The sequence below is a fragment of the Lasiodiplodia theobromae genome (assembly GCF_012971845.1).
Source record: "Lasiodiplodia theobromae strain AM2As chromosome Unknown scaffold_16, whole genome shotgun sequence".
Taxonomy (NCBI): Eukaryota; Fungi; Ascomycota; class Dothideomycetes; order Botryosphaeriales; family Botryosphaeriaceae; genus Lasiodiplodia; species Lasiodiplodia theobromae.
In genome coordinates, this window is record NW_023336366.1 from 244,989 (window position 1) to 258,877 (window position 13,889).

Sequence of the window (13,889 nt, forward strand, 5' to 3'; positions counted from 1 at the left end):
CGCCTTTGCGACCCTTTTCGAGCTCAAACAGCTCCGCGCGAATCCACCTCTATCTACGAGAGGAAACAGACAAACCGCAACAATGTCCGCAAAAACTGTGGGAGGACCGGGCAACAAGAAGCCCGCGTCCGCCGCGACGAATCTTATTGGTATGCCGGAGCGTCGCGAAGCTTTTGTTCATGACCAGAAAGTGCTGACTGCCATCTTCAGCCGGTGGAGGAGCTGGTATGATGGAGGCGCTTGCCTGCCATCCTCTCGGTATGTCTACATTGGAAAAGATGCTCCGATGGTCGAACTTGGGGATTGACGGGACCGGCAGACACAATCAAAGTCCGCATGCAACTCTCGAGAAGAGCAAGAGCACCCGGGGTATGTCAAGATTCTTGTGTTCTTTCGGGTTTCGCTGCGCAAATCAGCCCTCAATGCCTTTCTTTCACATGTGAGAGGAGGCTGCTCCGAGAACTGGTCTCCGACAAACCACCGACCACACCTTCGCACCAAGAGCGTATATCCTCGTAAACAAAGGATACTTCTGAGTAGGGGATGTGGTCGGAGGGTGTCGGTGCCTGCTCTCGCGAGCATTGCTCTCTTGAGCTATAAGACTTCAGTGAACTGGATGCTAACCCGGATGCCGTACTCTAGGCAAAACCGCGCGGTTTCCTCACGACCGGCGCTGAGATCGTGAAGCGCGAAACACCTCTCGGTCTGTACAAGGGCTTGGGTGCTGTCTTGACGGGTATCGTGCCCAAGATGGCTATCCGCTTCACGAGTTACGAATGGTACAAGCAACTCCTCGCAAAGAGCGACGGTACCGTGTCGGGCCAGGCAACATTCTTGGGTCAGTAATCCCGCCTCTCTGCGCAAAGCAACTTCCAGAACTGACTCTCTCTTTTCCACACAGCCGGTCTCGCGGCAGGCGTGACGGAAGCAGTGGCGGTGGTGACGCCGATGGAAGTTGTCAAGATCCGGCTGCAGGCGCAGCACCACAGCATGGCGGACCCGCTCGACGTGCCCAAGTACCGCAACGCCGCGCACGCCCTCTACACGGTCGTCAAGGAAGAAGGCGCGGCGGCGCTGTACCGCGGCGTGTCGCTGACGGCGCTGCGCCAGGGCTCCAACCAGGCCGTCAACTTCACCGCCTACACGGAGCTGCGCGCCGGCCTGCAAAAGTGGCAGGGCCAGACGGACCTGCCCGGCTGGCAGACGGCCTCGATCGGCCTCATCTCCGGTGCCATGGGGCCCCTCAGCAACGCCCCCATCGACACCATCAAGACTCGCCTGCAGAAGACGCCCGCCGAGCCCGGCGACACGGCTATGGGCAGGATAATGAAGATTGCCAAGTGAGTTCCCCCTCCCCCCTCCCTCTTTTTCTCCTCAGTGGGCGATTGCTGATCCTTTTTTCCTTCAAAACAGGGACATGTGGAAGCAGGAAGGCACGCGCAGTTTCTACAAGGGTATCACCCCGCGTATCATGCGTGTTGCTCCCGGCCAAGCCGTCACTTTCACCGTTTACGAATACCTCAAGGGCGTCCTGGAGAGGGGTCGCGAGATGATGCCCGGCGGGCGCTATGAAGAGTAAGATATATTGCCAACAGAACCCAAAATTTCTCTATGCTCTTGTTTGGGAAGAGGAAAAGAGGAGATGCCCCTTTTTGGGGGCTCTCTCTCCTCTGAGAAAAACAAACTTTGTCGGGCGGAATTGTTGACGTAACTTTTCTTTTTCTCTTTTCTTATAGGGCTACTCCGCAGAAGATATGATGATGTTTTGGGAACGAGCAATCCGCTCCCGGTCCTGGGACGGTGCGAGGATGATGGAGATGCTGGGGCGTAGTTGTCGTGTGCTTGGACTGTTTCGACTTGGATATTCTTCCTGTTGCAGTCACGGCGTTCTCAAGGGTTCTTCCTTATTTGTATGGTCACGCATGTCTGAGTCAGCCCTCGCGGGCATCCGTTAGAGAACGGTCTCTTTTCTTTTCGCGTTTTCGTTTCGCCTGTATACGGCATCTGTCAAGGAGGACGCTGCCTTGTTATCCATCATCATCATGAGTAAATACAAGCATATTCCCTAACGCATCCAATTCAGCATGCTGTTTTGTCAAACATTGATACATCCGTACCGCGAAGATATTCGAGTCATCTAATATCTACAAGTGACAGCCCTGCTGTCAGGTATCCCGTGCAAAATGCCAATTATATCGTGCCTATGAAATCCGCCGTATCCGCACCTCTCCATTTACCACCTTTGTGGCAGACTTACTTCTCTCTAGCGCCTGCCGGGCCTCTTGGGCTTGGAGAAACCGGTCTTCTTCTCCTCCTTAGGCGCAAACTCCTCGTCGATGGTAGTAGCACCGATCTCGTCCGGGTTGCTGAATTCGAGCTACACATTGGGAAACCCCGTCAGCTGACTGGCCTTTCCCGAGTACCACCAAGCAGGTAAACAAAACATGGAACTTACCCTCTTGTGGATCTCGAGGCTGGCTTCCTTCTCGGCCAGATGAATGGCAAAACCGCGCGACGCGGCGTACACCATGCGTTCCTTGACCTTGGAGGTGGGCGGGCAAGTGTAGATGAAGAGGATGGGGCGCGAGCCGTCGGGGGCGGTGTCGTGGCGGTAGAAAGAATAGCGAGGGGCGTCAGGAGCGATGGAGCTGCCTAGCTCCGCAGCGGAAACGGTCGTGGTCGAGACAAGGCGGAAAGTCTCGTTAGGCACATCGATGTCCTGTTTGCGTGATTTCGCCGGCACATCAGCACTCAACCCCTCCTACTAGCACCGCTAGTGCAGATGTAGAGCCAAAAACAACATACCAGCTGCACCAAATTGGCCCCGTCGTTCTCGGGCAAGCTCTTCAGCGCCTCGACGATGCCGTCCTGCACCTGCATGCTCAGGTGGCCGCTGGTCTGCACGCGGCGGGCGCCGGTGCCGCCGCTCTCGAGGGCCTCGGCCTCCTTGATGTCGACGAGGTTCTGCTCCTCCTCGGTCAGCGGCACGGCGCCGGCGACGTGCGCCTCGTGCCGCTTCCAGCCCTCGGCCGACAGCTCCTCGGCCGTCGTCGCGAAGAAGGTCTCGGCGAACTTCTCGCCGCCCAACTGCCGCACCAGCGCCAGCCGCGTCGACGCCGTCAGCGTCTTCTGCCGCACCGGCGCCGCGTCCGGCACGTACGTCACGGCCACGAAGCGCGCCGACTCATCGCCCGAAGACTGCCGGACGAGGATGTAGAGGGCTTCGTTGGGCGTCAGGTGCGGCGCGAGCTGCGAGAGGTCCGAGTAGAAGTCGGATTGCGCGGCGACGGACTCGCGCGGGATGATGGTTTCGCCCGAGACGCTGGCGATGAGGAAGCGGGAGGAGGGGTCGGTCGTGAGCTTCTCGAAGGCGGTGTGCAGCTCGGCGGAGGCTGTTTTTTGTCGTAACGGCGGACGTGGTCAGCGGAGGGGTCAGCAGGGACAGCGGTGGTGGTGAGGGGCACCTGTGATGCCGGACTGCATGGTGGGCGGGATGGATGCGCAGTCGGAATTGTTGGCGGTCCGGGGGGTCGGGCGATGTGGGCGGTTGCTTGGGGGAATTGGGCGTTGTTTATGTGGAAGGTAGCTCCTGATGAGCGGGGGGCGGTGATGTCGTCGGTGAGGGGCAGCACTGACGCGAGCGAGCTGCTCCTCCGCCGCAGCCACAGCAACCCATGTCTTCGGCTTGAACGACGCGCACCGCCTGTTTCTCTTCGTTTGTGCAGTCTAAGCTTACTACACTCCTGCCAGCTTGAATGAGAATCCGAGAGTGTAAATGTAAGATTTATTCGATAAGGCCGTCGCCGACCTGTAAAGGTACCGAGATAAACGGCAACTACTTTCTAAATCTCCATGCATAACTTCATGCCCGCCCAGCGAGCTGTCGTAAAACCATAGGTATTCCCTTGCGCAGTCAAATTCCCCAGCCCGTCAAAATGCAATTTTCCGTCCCGTCGACTCCCCAAGATTTCACGGCGGATGCCCGGCAGAGTCGATCCCTGTCATGGGAAGCTGTACCTGGCCATCTTCCGCGCGTCCTTTGCTTCGTGATTTGGCAGGGGGATGAGCCGTGCCGCGTGCGCCAGCGCCATGTCCTCATCCTCCTCTTTGGGGGTGCCGGTTGGCGAGGGAGAGGACGGGTCTTCCTTGATGGACGGAGGAGAGCAAGTTGAGCATGTGCCGCACGACAGGCTGCACTCCCGGTCTCCGCTATTGGTGGCGCAGGCACAGGAAAGCGACTGCCTGCGCACCCGTGCGCCGCAGGCGTGTTTGATGTCGTTGAAGCACATTGCTGCTCGTCGTGGGCTGTTAGATTGAGCTGTGGTATGGCGTCGTCAACACTCACTGCTATCAAAGAAGATGGGGCTGGGGCTCAAAGAGGAGGGCGATTGCCGGAAGCGGTTACTTGATGCACAACACTCGGTCTTGACTCGGGATCCCTGCAGAGGAGGAAGAGCGAGGAGAGGAGCGTGGGGTAGGTAGGGCTGTCGGCAAAGATAAGTTTTTCGCAGGGAGATTGCAGGTTAGGCGCGTCCTTCCTGCTACATTCCTGTCGAGGTTCTAGACTGGGCGGTTTGTGAGATGGCAAACATTATTCCTCGATCGCTAAGTCCCTGGCAGCGGTGGTCCCGAGTCTCGTTGCTTCGGGGCCAAGGCTGAAACGGCTCGAGAGTGGCCCAAGGGGAGCCGGCGGAATGTACGCGCTGTGCCACCCACTCCAAACACCCAGGTGCACAGTACACGCGGCGGGGTTGCGAAAGCATCGGCTAGGCAGCCACGTTGCATGTGAATTGATATGTCTTGTCGGATCACAGAAAGCTTGCCACACGACGTCGCTGAATGCGGATCTTGTCCGGCTGCGTCTGTTGGGACGATATCCTGCCCAGATTTCCATGGCTTCTGGTTCATGGCGTGAGCGAAGTCGATGGTGGACCAGGTAGCACAAGGCCAGGAACACTTCAACGGAAGGAATAGATGACGTCAGCAAAGAGGGGCTATTTTTGGCGTTGCAACAGTGGACAAGAAGAATGAAAATACCGTGGGTGAGCCACAGCAGACGCTGCTAGAGAAGAGCTGCGCTTGTCACACTCCGGGGCTCTAGAAGAAATGCAAACACAGGACTCGGACAATGCAGCTGTCACCATATTTCGTGGTCAGCAAGACAATCGGATTGTGGCATCGGCATTCCGCGCGTGACCATTGTCCTTTGTGTGCTGGTAAGCGTCTGTGGTGCCCGAGCGGGGGTGAGCTCGGGCGATGGAGAGAGCATGTCGTGGGTTGAGGTTGGCGAGGAGCACTGTGGGGGGGTTCGTGCACGAGTCATCATTGGGCAAAGCGGAGCCGGGAGCCTGACAAATGACAGCCCTCTCTATTCCCCCCTCCACTTCTGAGCCTACTCTCCAACAAGGCCATAGTGCTTGTTATGGCCTTCTGTTACTTATCACGCCACTTTTTGACGCCTGATTCTTCTTCGCCGTTCCTGTACCTTGGCTGAAGCGCCTCAACTGAACCATGGCACAACGCACCCTTTTCCCTGGCGTTGCTGTTGTCACTGGAGCAGGCGGGACAGGTGAATACCTGCCTTTCAACGTAGAGCCAGACATGGACTGCTAACGCAAAGTCCCCGGTAGGTATCGGAAATGCGACTGCTCTCGCCTTTGTCGAGGCCGGTTGCACAAGCCTCGCCATCACCGACCTTAACCCTGACTCGCTTCGCGAGACCGCCATTCAGGTTGTCGAGAAGAACCCCTTTGTGAATCTGTTTGAAGAAGCAGGCGACATCTCCGACGAAAAGTTCGTCGACTCTTTCATCGCCAACGTGGCCGAGCATTTTGACCGCATCGATTACTGCGTCAACTCTGCTGGCATCTTGGGCAAAAACGAAAACTCGACTGAGATGTCGATTGAAGATTTCGACAAGATCAACAACGTCAACTATCGCGGATGCTGGCTTACGTCCAGGGCCCAGCTGAAAGTCATGCTGAACCAAGAGCCACTACCTAGCCACGATGGATCGCGAGCGCCGCAAAGGGGCAGCATTGTGAACATTGCCAGCCAACTCGGCGTAGTTGCACGGCCCAAAGCTCGTAAGACTCTTATTAGTAGAGGTGGTAAAGTGCGATGCTGACATCCGTCAGCGGCATACTGTGCGTCAAAGGCTGCCGTCATTGCCATGACCCGCTCCGATGCCATCGATTACTCCGAACACGGCATCCGCGTGAACTGCATCTGCCCGGGAGTCATAGAGACGCCCATGACTACAAGTACTCCCGAGGTTACCGAAAGGCTGAAGCCGGCCATCGATATCGCCCCGATGAAGCGAATGGGAAAGCCCTCCGAAGTCGCTGATGCTGCGCTTTTCCTTTGCTCTACAAAGGCAAGCTTTGTTCAAGGGCATGCCATGGTTGTTGACGGAGGGTACGAATCATTCTTTACTGATCATGAACGCCGCCCTAGCTAATGCACCCGCAGATATGTCATCAACTAATGAAAGCATGAGGGATATCACAAGCCGGTAGAAGTAGACGAATTGTTGATATAGTCGTAAAGTAGGTTCATGATTTGCGGTTTTCTTAACCGTAGGAAACTTTTTTGTACAGCCAACCACTCCGATAACCCTGTCCATTCTAGGTTATGACCCCAACAATAAATAAAGCTCTAAATCGTGGACACCAACATCAAGGCTCCAAGACGATGCAAAGCGGGAATCTTTCAGTACTGCGCCATTCAAACGACCCAAAATCCATCCCAGAGTATGCGGCAAAAACAATAAAACACCACATCCCTCTTTAAAAGTGCGGCGCGTTGAGGAACAGACCCATGAGCACACCGCCGATGGTGCCGGCGACGGGGATGGTCATGATCCAGGAGAAGACGAGCAGGCCAACACGCTGGAAGTTGACAGCCTTGAGGGTGCCGTTGCAGAGACCGACGCCGACAGTGGCACCGGTGATGCACATGGACGTCGACACGGGCAGCGAGTACTGCGAGAAGACGAGGACGGTGATGGCGGCGCCCATTTCCATGGAGCAACCTGATGATGATTGTTAGTTTGACTGACAGATGACAGCATGAGTGGAGGAAACATACCTCTGCTGGGGGAGTGGTAAGTGATCTTGTTACCCATGACCTTCATGATGTTGTAACCGTAGGTGATGAGGCCGAGGGAAATGGTGGCCGAGAGAACTGCAAGCTGCCAGACCGGCACAGGGGCCTTCGCCGCAGCAGCATCACCAGTCTTCCAGGCCGAGTAGATGACGGCCCAAGGGCCAACAGAGTTACCGATATCGTTGGCGCCGTGGGCGAACGAGGCGGTGCATGCGGTGAGAACCTGCACGAACGAGTACGTGTGCTCAACCTCGTTGGGGTACTTTTCAGCGTGGGCGTAGACGCGCTGCATGCGGTTGCCCTCGGGCGTGCCCTCAACACCCGTCTGCGACGCGTGAATGTCGTAGTGCAGACCATAGAGGGCACCACACACAATCATGGCAGGAATGCGCTTCGCCATGATCTTCATGTTGTGCCACTCGTAAATCTGGCCAGGGCCCATGGGGTTCTCGTGCAGCGTGCGCATTGCCCAACCGATGGGGCCCCCCTTCTTGCGCAGCTTTGCGTGCAGTCGCTCATCGCCCTGCGCTTGCAACTCCTTGTACGTCGGCTGCCGAGTCTCGGTCGCGACGAGCCGCTTCTCGTTCACCTCGCCGGCCGGAGCAGTCATGATGGCCTCATCGCCACTGTCGGAGCCTGCCTTGGAGCTTGAGGCGTGGGTCGAGGGCTCATCATCCTCGTCGTGCTGGACAACAGCGTAGTTGGGGACCTTGGCCTGGTCGGCGTCGGCGGGGGCAGGGCGCTTGAACAGCAGAGGACCCAGGACGAACATGTACCACTTAACAGTGTAGTCCTTCTTGATGATCTTGGCGTGCAGGAAGGGAACGAAGAAGATGGCCGCCATTAGGGCGACGCCGCAGCCTGTGCCCATGGTTACGGCGGCCACGTACCAGCCAGGCTTCTTGTTCAGCTTGAGGTTGGGCGAGCCCTTGTAGACGATGGACAGCGTGCAGACGGTGCCGGCGACGAGGAACCAGAAGGGCGACGAGTAAACGGCCCACTTCATGGGGTTCTTGCGCATGTGGACGACGACCTTGATCAGCATGAAGATGCTCGCGCCGAAGCCAGCGGCAATAGCGGGTGCCATGCCCAGACCAGCGAAGATGGCACCAAGACCCTTGCCATTGTTCCATCCCCATTGCACTCCAGAAGCGCCGACGGTGGCGACACCAACACCAGCGACGGCGGAAATGAGCGAGTAGGTCGACGAGACGTGAGCCGAATGTTTTGTGCACCACATGACCCATGAGGATGCGGCGGCGAGGGCGCAGGTGAAGGCGAGCATCTGCACGCCGGCGTCACCCCGGAAGGCGTCGTTGGGAATGATGCCGTTCTTGATGGTGTCGGCAGTGCGGGCGCCCACGGTGATGGCGCCTAGCATCTCGAAGACGGTACCGAATATCATTGCTTGTCTGTACGAGATGGATCTCGACGAGACACTGGTAGCCCAGGCATTGGCAACATCGTCTATCACTTCAATCAGAATGATGAGTGGGAGGAGATCAGAGCGAGATACTTACTGGCACCGTTGTTGTAGGCATCGAGCATGGCAAACAAAGTGCCGATGACGAAGACGTAGGTGTATTGCTCGAGCACCATCTTGACTAAGACCTAGGTGGGTTCGGAGGGGGTAGGGAGCGGGCTGCTGAGGAACTCGGGAAAGACTGCAGGATACAGGTCTTATGTACGATAATGCTTCGACCGCCACGTGCATACAGGTTTGTAGCACGTTTCCATCTTTCCGACTCGATTCGACGAGCTTCAAGTCTGATATTTCGCGCGTAGGCGTGCCACTAGTGAGAAAAAAAGCAAGTCGCACCGAGCAGAGCAGGCGAGGAGATTCCCGGCTTGGAGGGTGCGCTTGTGGCTTTCTTGGAGAACCTAAACCGGGCTCGAGATCCGCTCACTGGAGTACATCTTGGAGTGCCGTTGGCGGAAGTGGCTCTCGGCGGAGGCTAGTCTTGGCGGACAAGGCGCTTGGCGGCTGAGGCTTGCGGCGGAGGGAGCGCTTGGCGGAGGTTGGCTGCACGCTTGAGCCTCCCAATGAGCGTTCTCATAGTCTACACGTGGGTGCCGCACAGCAGTAAGGCATCAAGGCATCTTCCCCACGTGGGCGAAAGTAGAGGAGCTTACTCGTGCGGAGGGAGTCGTATTCCGGGAATCCATGAGCATTGCGTTCCGAGTCGCCAATCCTGGTGGCGAACGCTTGCGTGTATGCCTGACGACTAGTGGGTTACATGTCCCAGGTTGAGGAATCGAGTATGCTGTCGCGTGAGTCCTGCAGGGCTGCAGGAAGGATGCAGTCTTCAGCACTCTTGTCGATGGCCATGGCATCTCTGGGAGTGTTGCTTCGCCGGCTTGACCAGCTTGACCGTCGCACAAGGTGTCGAGAATCTTCCCGTTGGGTCGACCTGCAGAGCAAAGTGCCGTGGTCGGGGATGCCGAAGCTGAGCCGGCTCGGTAGTTGTTTTGGGCGTGTGGCAGGTTGTCGCTTCCGTTTGGGGGTGTTTTGTATCGTCCGCTGTGTCAGCCCAGCATCGATCCGGGGCCGACCGAGCCCAAACGTCTCTTCTTTCCGCTAGCTCTATCATGGCAGCCGACTTTGGTCGCAGAATCGCTGGGCACGATCGTTTTTCCGCCGAGGTATTTTGATGTGGCCGCCTTCGACCGCTCGGATAGGTCTCTCACCGGCCACGACAACTAGCCAACGCCATTGTGCCATGGCCTGAGTCAATCGTCTCAATGCGCCCCGCCGAGGAAAAGGCGGGCGAACAACGGGCGTCCCCTTTCCGTTCCAAGCCGAGCACGAGTCTCAGAATCCCCAGAAAGAGCAAGGACTACCGTGGTAGAGATGAAGGACCAGGTCGATTACTCGCTTTACCTCGTCACCGATAACACCCCGGCCATCCTACGCGGCCGCGACCTCGTGTCCGTCGTCAGGGCTGCCGTTGAGGGCGGTACGTCTATCACCCTGCTTTGAGCGAGGCGCACGCCTGATGAGACTCGTGTGCAGGTGTGACCATCGTTCAACTGCGGGACAAAACCAGCGACACGGCCAGCCTGGTCGAGACTGCGAAGAAGCTGCACCAGGTCACCAAAGAATACAACGTCCCCCTTCTGATCAACGATCGTGTTGATGTCGCCCTTGCCGCCGGCGTCGAAGGCGTCCACATCGGCCAAGATGATATGGGTCAGTCTTCCTTCTCTTCGACCGACACTTTTGCTGATGCCTCGAGCTGCCAGACCTCGCCACCGCTCGCCAGCTGCTGGGTGAAAATGCAATCATCGGAGTGACGGCATCCTCAGTCGAGGAGGCCATCAGAGCCGCGAAGGGAGGTGCTGACTACCTGGGTCTGGGAACCATCTTCGCTACTCCAACGTGACTAGCCCTCCAAGCTATGCAATTGCCTGCGGCTGATAAGCAAACAGGAAGGAAAACACCAAATCCATCATCGGCACTGCTGGCCTGCGCGACATTCTCCTCGCCCTTTGCGAGCAGGAGGACATCGCCGACATCAAGACCGTCTGCATCGGCGGCATCAATGCTGCCAATTGCCAGCGTGTCATCTACCAGTCCATCGCAAAGTTCAAGGCTATCGACGGTATCGCCGTTGTTAGCGCCATTATCGGTGCTGAAGACCCCAAGGACACGGCCGAGAATCTCCGCGAGCTGGTGAGGACACCGCCGCCTTTCGATATTCAGCAGCGTCCGCTGTACCACGGCTCTCATGAAGAGATTCAGGAGCGCGTGCCACCGGTCGTGGAAGCGCTTGCGAAGATGAACCCTCTGTGCCACAACATGACGAACCTCGTGGTGCAGAACTTCGCTGCCAATGTTGCGTTGTGCATGTGAGTGCTCCAATCCAGCCTTCCAGCCGTTTGTTCTAGTCAGGAGTAAGAGCTGACAGAGACAAAACAGCGGTGCCTCCCCTATCATGTCCAACAACGGCCTTGAAGCAAAAGACCTCGCAAGCCTGGGTGGTGCTCTCGTCATTAATATGGGCACGGTCACACCTGAGGGCCTGCAAAACTACAACCATGCACTGCGCGCCTACAATGACGTAGGAGGGCCCGTCGTCTTCGACCCTGTCGGCGCGGGCGCCACCGAGCAGCGCCGCAATGCCGTCAAGTCGCTCCTCGCCGGCGGCTATTTCGACGTCATCAAGGGCAATGAGAACGAAATCACCACCGTCTTCGCCGCTAACAACCCGCGCGGGAAAGACATCCTGCCGCAGCAGCGCGGCGTGGACAGCGCGCCGAGCACGAGCAGCGTCGAGGAGAAGGCCAAGCTGGTCGACGAGCTGGCGCGCCGCGAGAAGAATATCGTCGTCATGACAGGTGCCGTGGACGTGCTGTCGGACGGCGGCACCACCTTCGCCATCCGCAACGGCCACGAGTACCTTGGCGCAATCACCGGCTCCGGCTGCACGCTCGGCACCACCATCGCCGCTTTCCTCGCCGCCGCCAAGGGCGAGAAGCTCGTCGCTGTGCTGGGGGCCGTGCTGATGTACGAGATCGCGGCCGAGCGCGCCGCGGCGAGGGAGGACGTGAAGGGCCCTGGCACGTTCGTGCCGGCGTTTTTGGACGAGTTGTACCGCATTAAGAAGGAGACGAGTGAGGGTGATTATCAGTGGTTGGAGGCGGCGAAGGTTGAAACAATCAACGTGGAGGATATTGACTGAGTGGCAACATACTAAAGTTTTGCCAGGAAACCAACAAGGGGCAAAGAATTGGAAGAAAGTTTGCAAGCAGCTGTATCTCGCAAACCCAGTACCATCTACTTCTAAGTATCTACTTACTGAAACACTCTTTGCACATCATATCGACATGGAATGTGGCTCTAGAAGCCCAGTGTACACTGCCCCAATTCTTCTGATTTCAAGACACCACTAACGCACCCGAGCCTCACACCGCCCAATAGCGCGCGATAGACTCTTTCAAATCCACCCTCCCTTCTGACCACGGTAATCCTCCCTCTTCATCCACACCCTGTCAGACGACAGCCCCAACCGCCCCACCAGCATCGCCTTTAAGTAAGCCACCATCCGCTCCGGAGCCGGCCTGCCCTCAGCCACACGAATCAGCGGAGGGTTGCCGACAACAGGGTCGGTTGTGCCAGGGATATGATCCACCTGGTCTTCTCTCGCCATCCGCAGCATGTTGGCGACGTCGACGCCGCGGATGCCGAGCCGTTGGGCCAGCGCAGGCGAGAAATTGCGCAGGACGGTGACCCAGGCGCGGGTGTAGGCGGTGGCGCCGGTCCTGGGAGCGGTGCCGTTCCAGCTGGGTTTGGTGGCCGTGTCGTCCTCGTCGAAGAGGATGGGGAGGATGTGCGTGACGAGCCAGCGGTAGGCGGGCGGCGGGTCGCGGATGAAAGGCTCGTCGAAGAGGAGCAGGGTGATGTGGATGTTGCGGCGGGGCGCTAAAGGCAAGACGTCGGAGTTGGCGTTGGTTTTCTCGACTTTGGTCGTTCCCTCGGAGTCCTTCTCCTCCTCCTCCTCCTCCTCCTCCTCCTCCTCCTCCTGCTGCTGCTGCTCCTTCTTCTCCGCTTCCTCCTTCTTTTGCTGGGCAGAAAACGATGCAGCAGCCTCGTCCACCCAGGCCGCGAAATCGCCCAGGTTCAGCGCGAAGCGCCTCGTGAACCAGATCGACTCGACGCGCAGGAGATCCTGCTGGAACGTGCTGCAGACGATGCTCAGGCCGCGGATCTGGGCGTAGGCGCGTTGCTCAGCCGTGCTGAGGTGGGTGGAAGCGTAGTTAGCGCGGTGGTGGGTGGGCGTCTCAGGCAGCGCAGACAGGGCGCGGGTGTGGCAGAGGCGAAGGGGACAGAGGCTGGTGCAGAGGACCATGAAGATGTTCTGTCGGAGCTCTGGGGGAAGGGAGAGTAGGCGGCTTGTTGTGGTGGCGATGACGGTCTTGTTCTTCGAGTTGGTAGGAGTTGGGGCGCTGCGGTTCTGGGAGTGTTTGCGGTTGTCTATGAGAGAGGTTTGATCAGTAGAGTCACTAAATGGGTGTCGGCGTTGGATCTACTACGTTTGATAATGCTTCGAAGTAATTGGAGATGCAAGAGAAAGCTTACCGTTATCCTTAGAAGCAGCATCCAGTCTTAAGTCCTCGCGGTGGCCGACACTTGCCTTGCCAATAACGGTGTGGCCAGTTTTTGGGCTCATTTTGGGATTTGGTGGAGGTTTTGAGATAATCGCAGTGGCCGGCGCCGGGATTTTGCTTCAGTAGACAAAATTCGAAGCGGATGCTTGTCAAAGAATACCTCACGGGTGACTCAGTTTGCGATGGGATGGAGACGGACAGTGAAAGGAAGAAGCAGACGGGATATATATACGTACTGGACTGTGTTCGGTCGCGGCATAGCGCGAAGTGAATGTCCTGTGTTATGCGGCGCGGTGGGAGTAACACTTTTGATCATGGCTTGTGATTGAAAGGCTCTCATGGAATAGTGATTGTATTCAGATCATCTCCTAAGCTTTTAAAGACCTGGCTGTTGTTTGCTTGTTAGCTGCTGCAAGTTTGCCTGCTTATTCGCAGCTTAACTGCAGCATATAGGCATAGAGCTGAGTGTAGGCACGGCTACTTCAACGAAGATAGCTGTTCAGCGCACCGGGTCGAGACTGAGTCCAAGTGCTAATTTCACTTGCAAGTACAGTCGTGTCACTTGAAACTCTGCATGTGGGTATCCATAAGCAAAATATTGATCAAATTCAAACTATCTAATGCCCTCAGGTGCTCTCTTTTGTTCACATGGACGAACCAGAAACGCTACCGGG

General features: G+C 57.3%; 6 protein-coding genes across 6 annotated transcripts; 3 read left to right on the plus strand and 3 right to left on the minus strand.

Moving 5' to 3' along the window:
* Nucleotides 1-82: 82 nt before the first annotated feature.
* LTHEOB_5736 (Succinate fumarate mitochondrial transporter) lies at nt 83-1,579 on the plus strand (the record flags this gene model as incomplete). Its single annotated transcript, XM_035514914.1, has 6 exons — nt 83-149; nt 211-258; nt 320-369; nt 643-838; nt 902-1,340; nt 1,414-1,579. The coding sequence occupies 6 exons, from the start codon at nt 83-85 to the stop codon at nt 1,577-1,579; spliced, it is 966 nt and encodes a 321-aa protein (XP_035373428.1).
* Nucleotides 1,580-2,263: 684 nt separating this feature from the next.
* Nucleotides 2,264-3,483, minus strand: LTHEOB_5737 (Actin monomer binding protein; the record flags this gene model as incomplete). The annotated part of the gene is made up of 4 exons (XM_035514915.1): nt 2,264-2,377; nt 2,456-2,719; nt 2,806-3,392; nt 3,465-3,483. 4 exons carry the CDS (start codon nt 3,481-3,483, stop codon nt 2,264-2,266), a joined length of 984 nt encoding a protein of 327 aa, XP_035373429.1.
* A 2,028-nt stretch (nt 3,484-5,511) lies between these two features.
* Nucleotides 5,512-6,487, plus strand: LTHEOB_5738 (Short-chain dehydrogenase/reductase SDR; the record flags this gene model as incomplete). Its single annotated transcript, XM_035514916.1, has 4 exons — nt 5,512-5,569; nt 5,631-6,086; nt 6,138-6,417; nt 6,472-6,487. The coding sequence occupies 4 exons, from the start codon at nt 5,512-5,514 to the stop codon at nt 6,485-6,487; spliced, it is 810 nt and encodes a 269-aa protein (XP_035373430.1).
* Nucleotides 6,488-6,788: 301 nt separating this feature from the next.
* Nucleotides 6,789-8,706, minus strand: LTHEOB_5739 (Sodium phosphate; the record flags this gene model as incomplete). Its single annotated transcript, XM_035514917.1, has 3 exons — nt 6,789-7,033; nt 7,090-8,574; nt 8,628-8,706. 3 exons carry the CDS (start codon nt 8,704-8,706, stop codon nt 6,789-6,791), a joined length of 1,809 nt encoding a protein of 602 aa, XP_035373431.1.
* Nucleotides 8,707-9,958: 1,252 nt separating this feature from the next.
* Nucleotides 9,959-11,789, plus strand: LTHEOB_5740 (Hydroxyethylthiazole kinase; the record flags this gene model as incomplete). The annotated part of the gene is made up of 5 exons (XM_035514919.1): nt 9,959-10,064; nt 10,121-10,297; nt 10,351-10,486; nt 10,537-10,956; nt 11,027-11,789. The coding sequence occupies 5 exons, from the start codon at nt 9,959-9,961 to the stop codon at nt 11,787-11,789; spliced, it is 1,602 nt and encodes a 533-aa protein (XP_035373432.1).
* A 255-nt stretch (nt 11,790-12,044) lies between these two features.
* On the minus strand, nt 12,045-13,277 carry LTHEOB_5741 (uncharacterized protein; the record flags this gene model as incomplete). The annotated part of the gene is made up of 2 exons (XM_035514920.1): nt 12,045-13,081; nt 13,187-13,277. The coding sequence occupies 2 exons, from the start codon at nt 13,275-13,277 to the stop codon at nt 12,045-12,047; spliced, it is 1,128 nt and encodes a 375-aa protein (XP_035373433.1).
* Nucleotides 13,278-13,889: the final 612 nt, after the last annotated feature.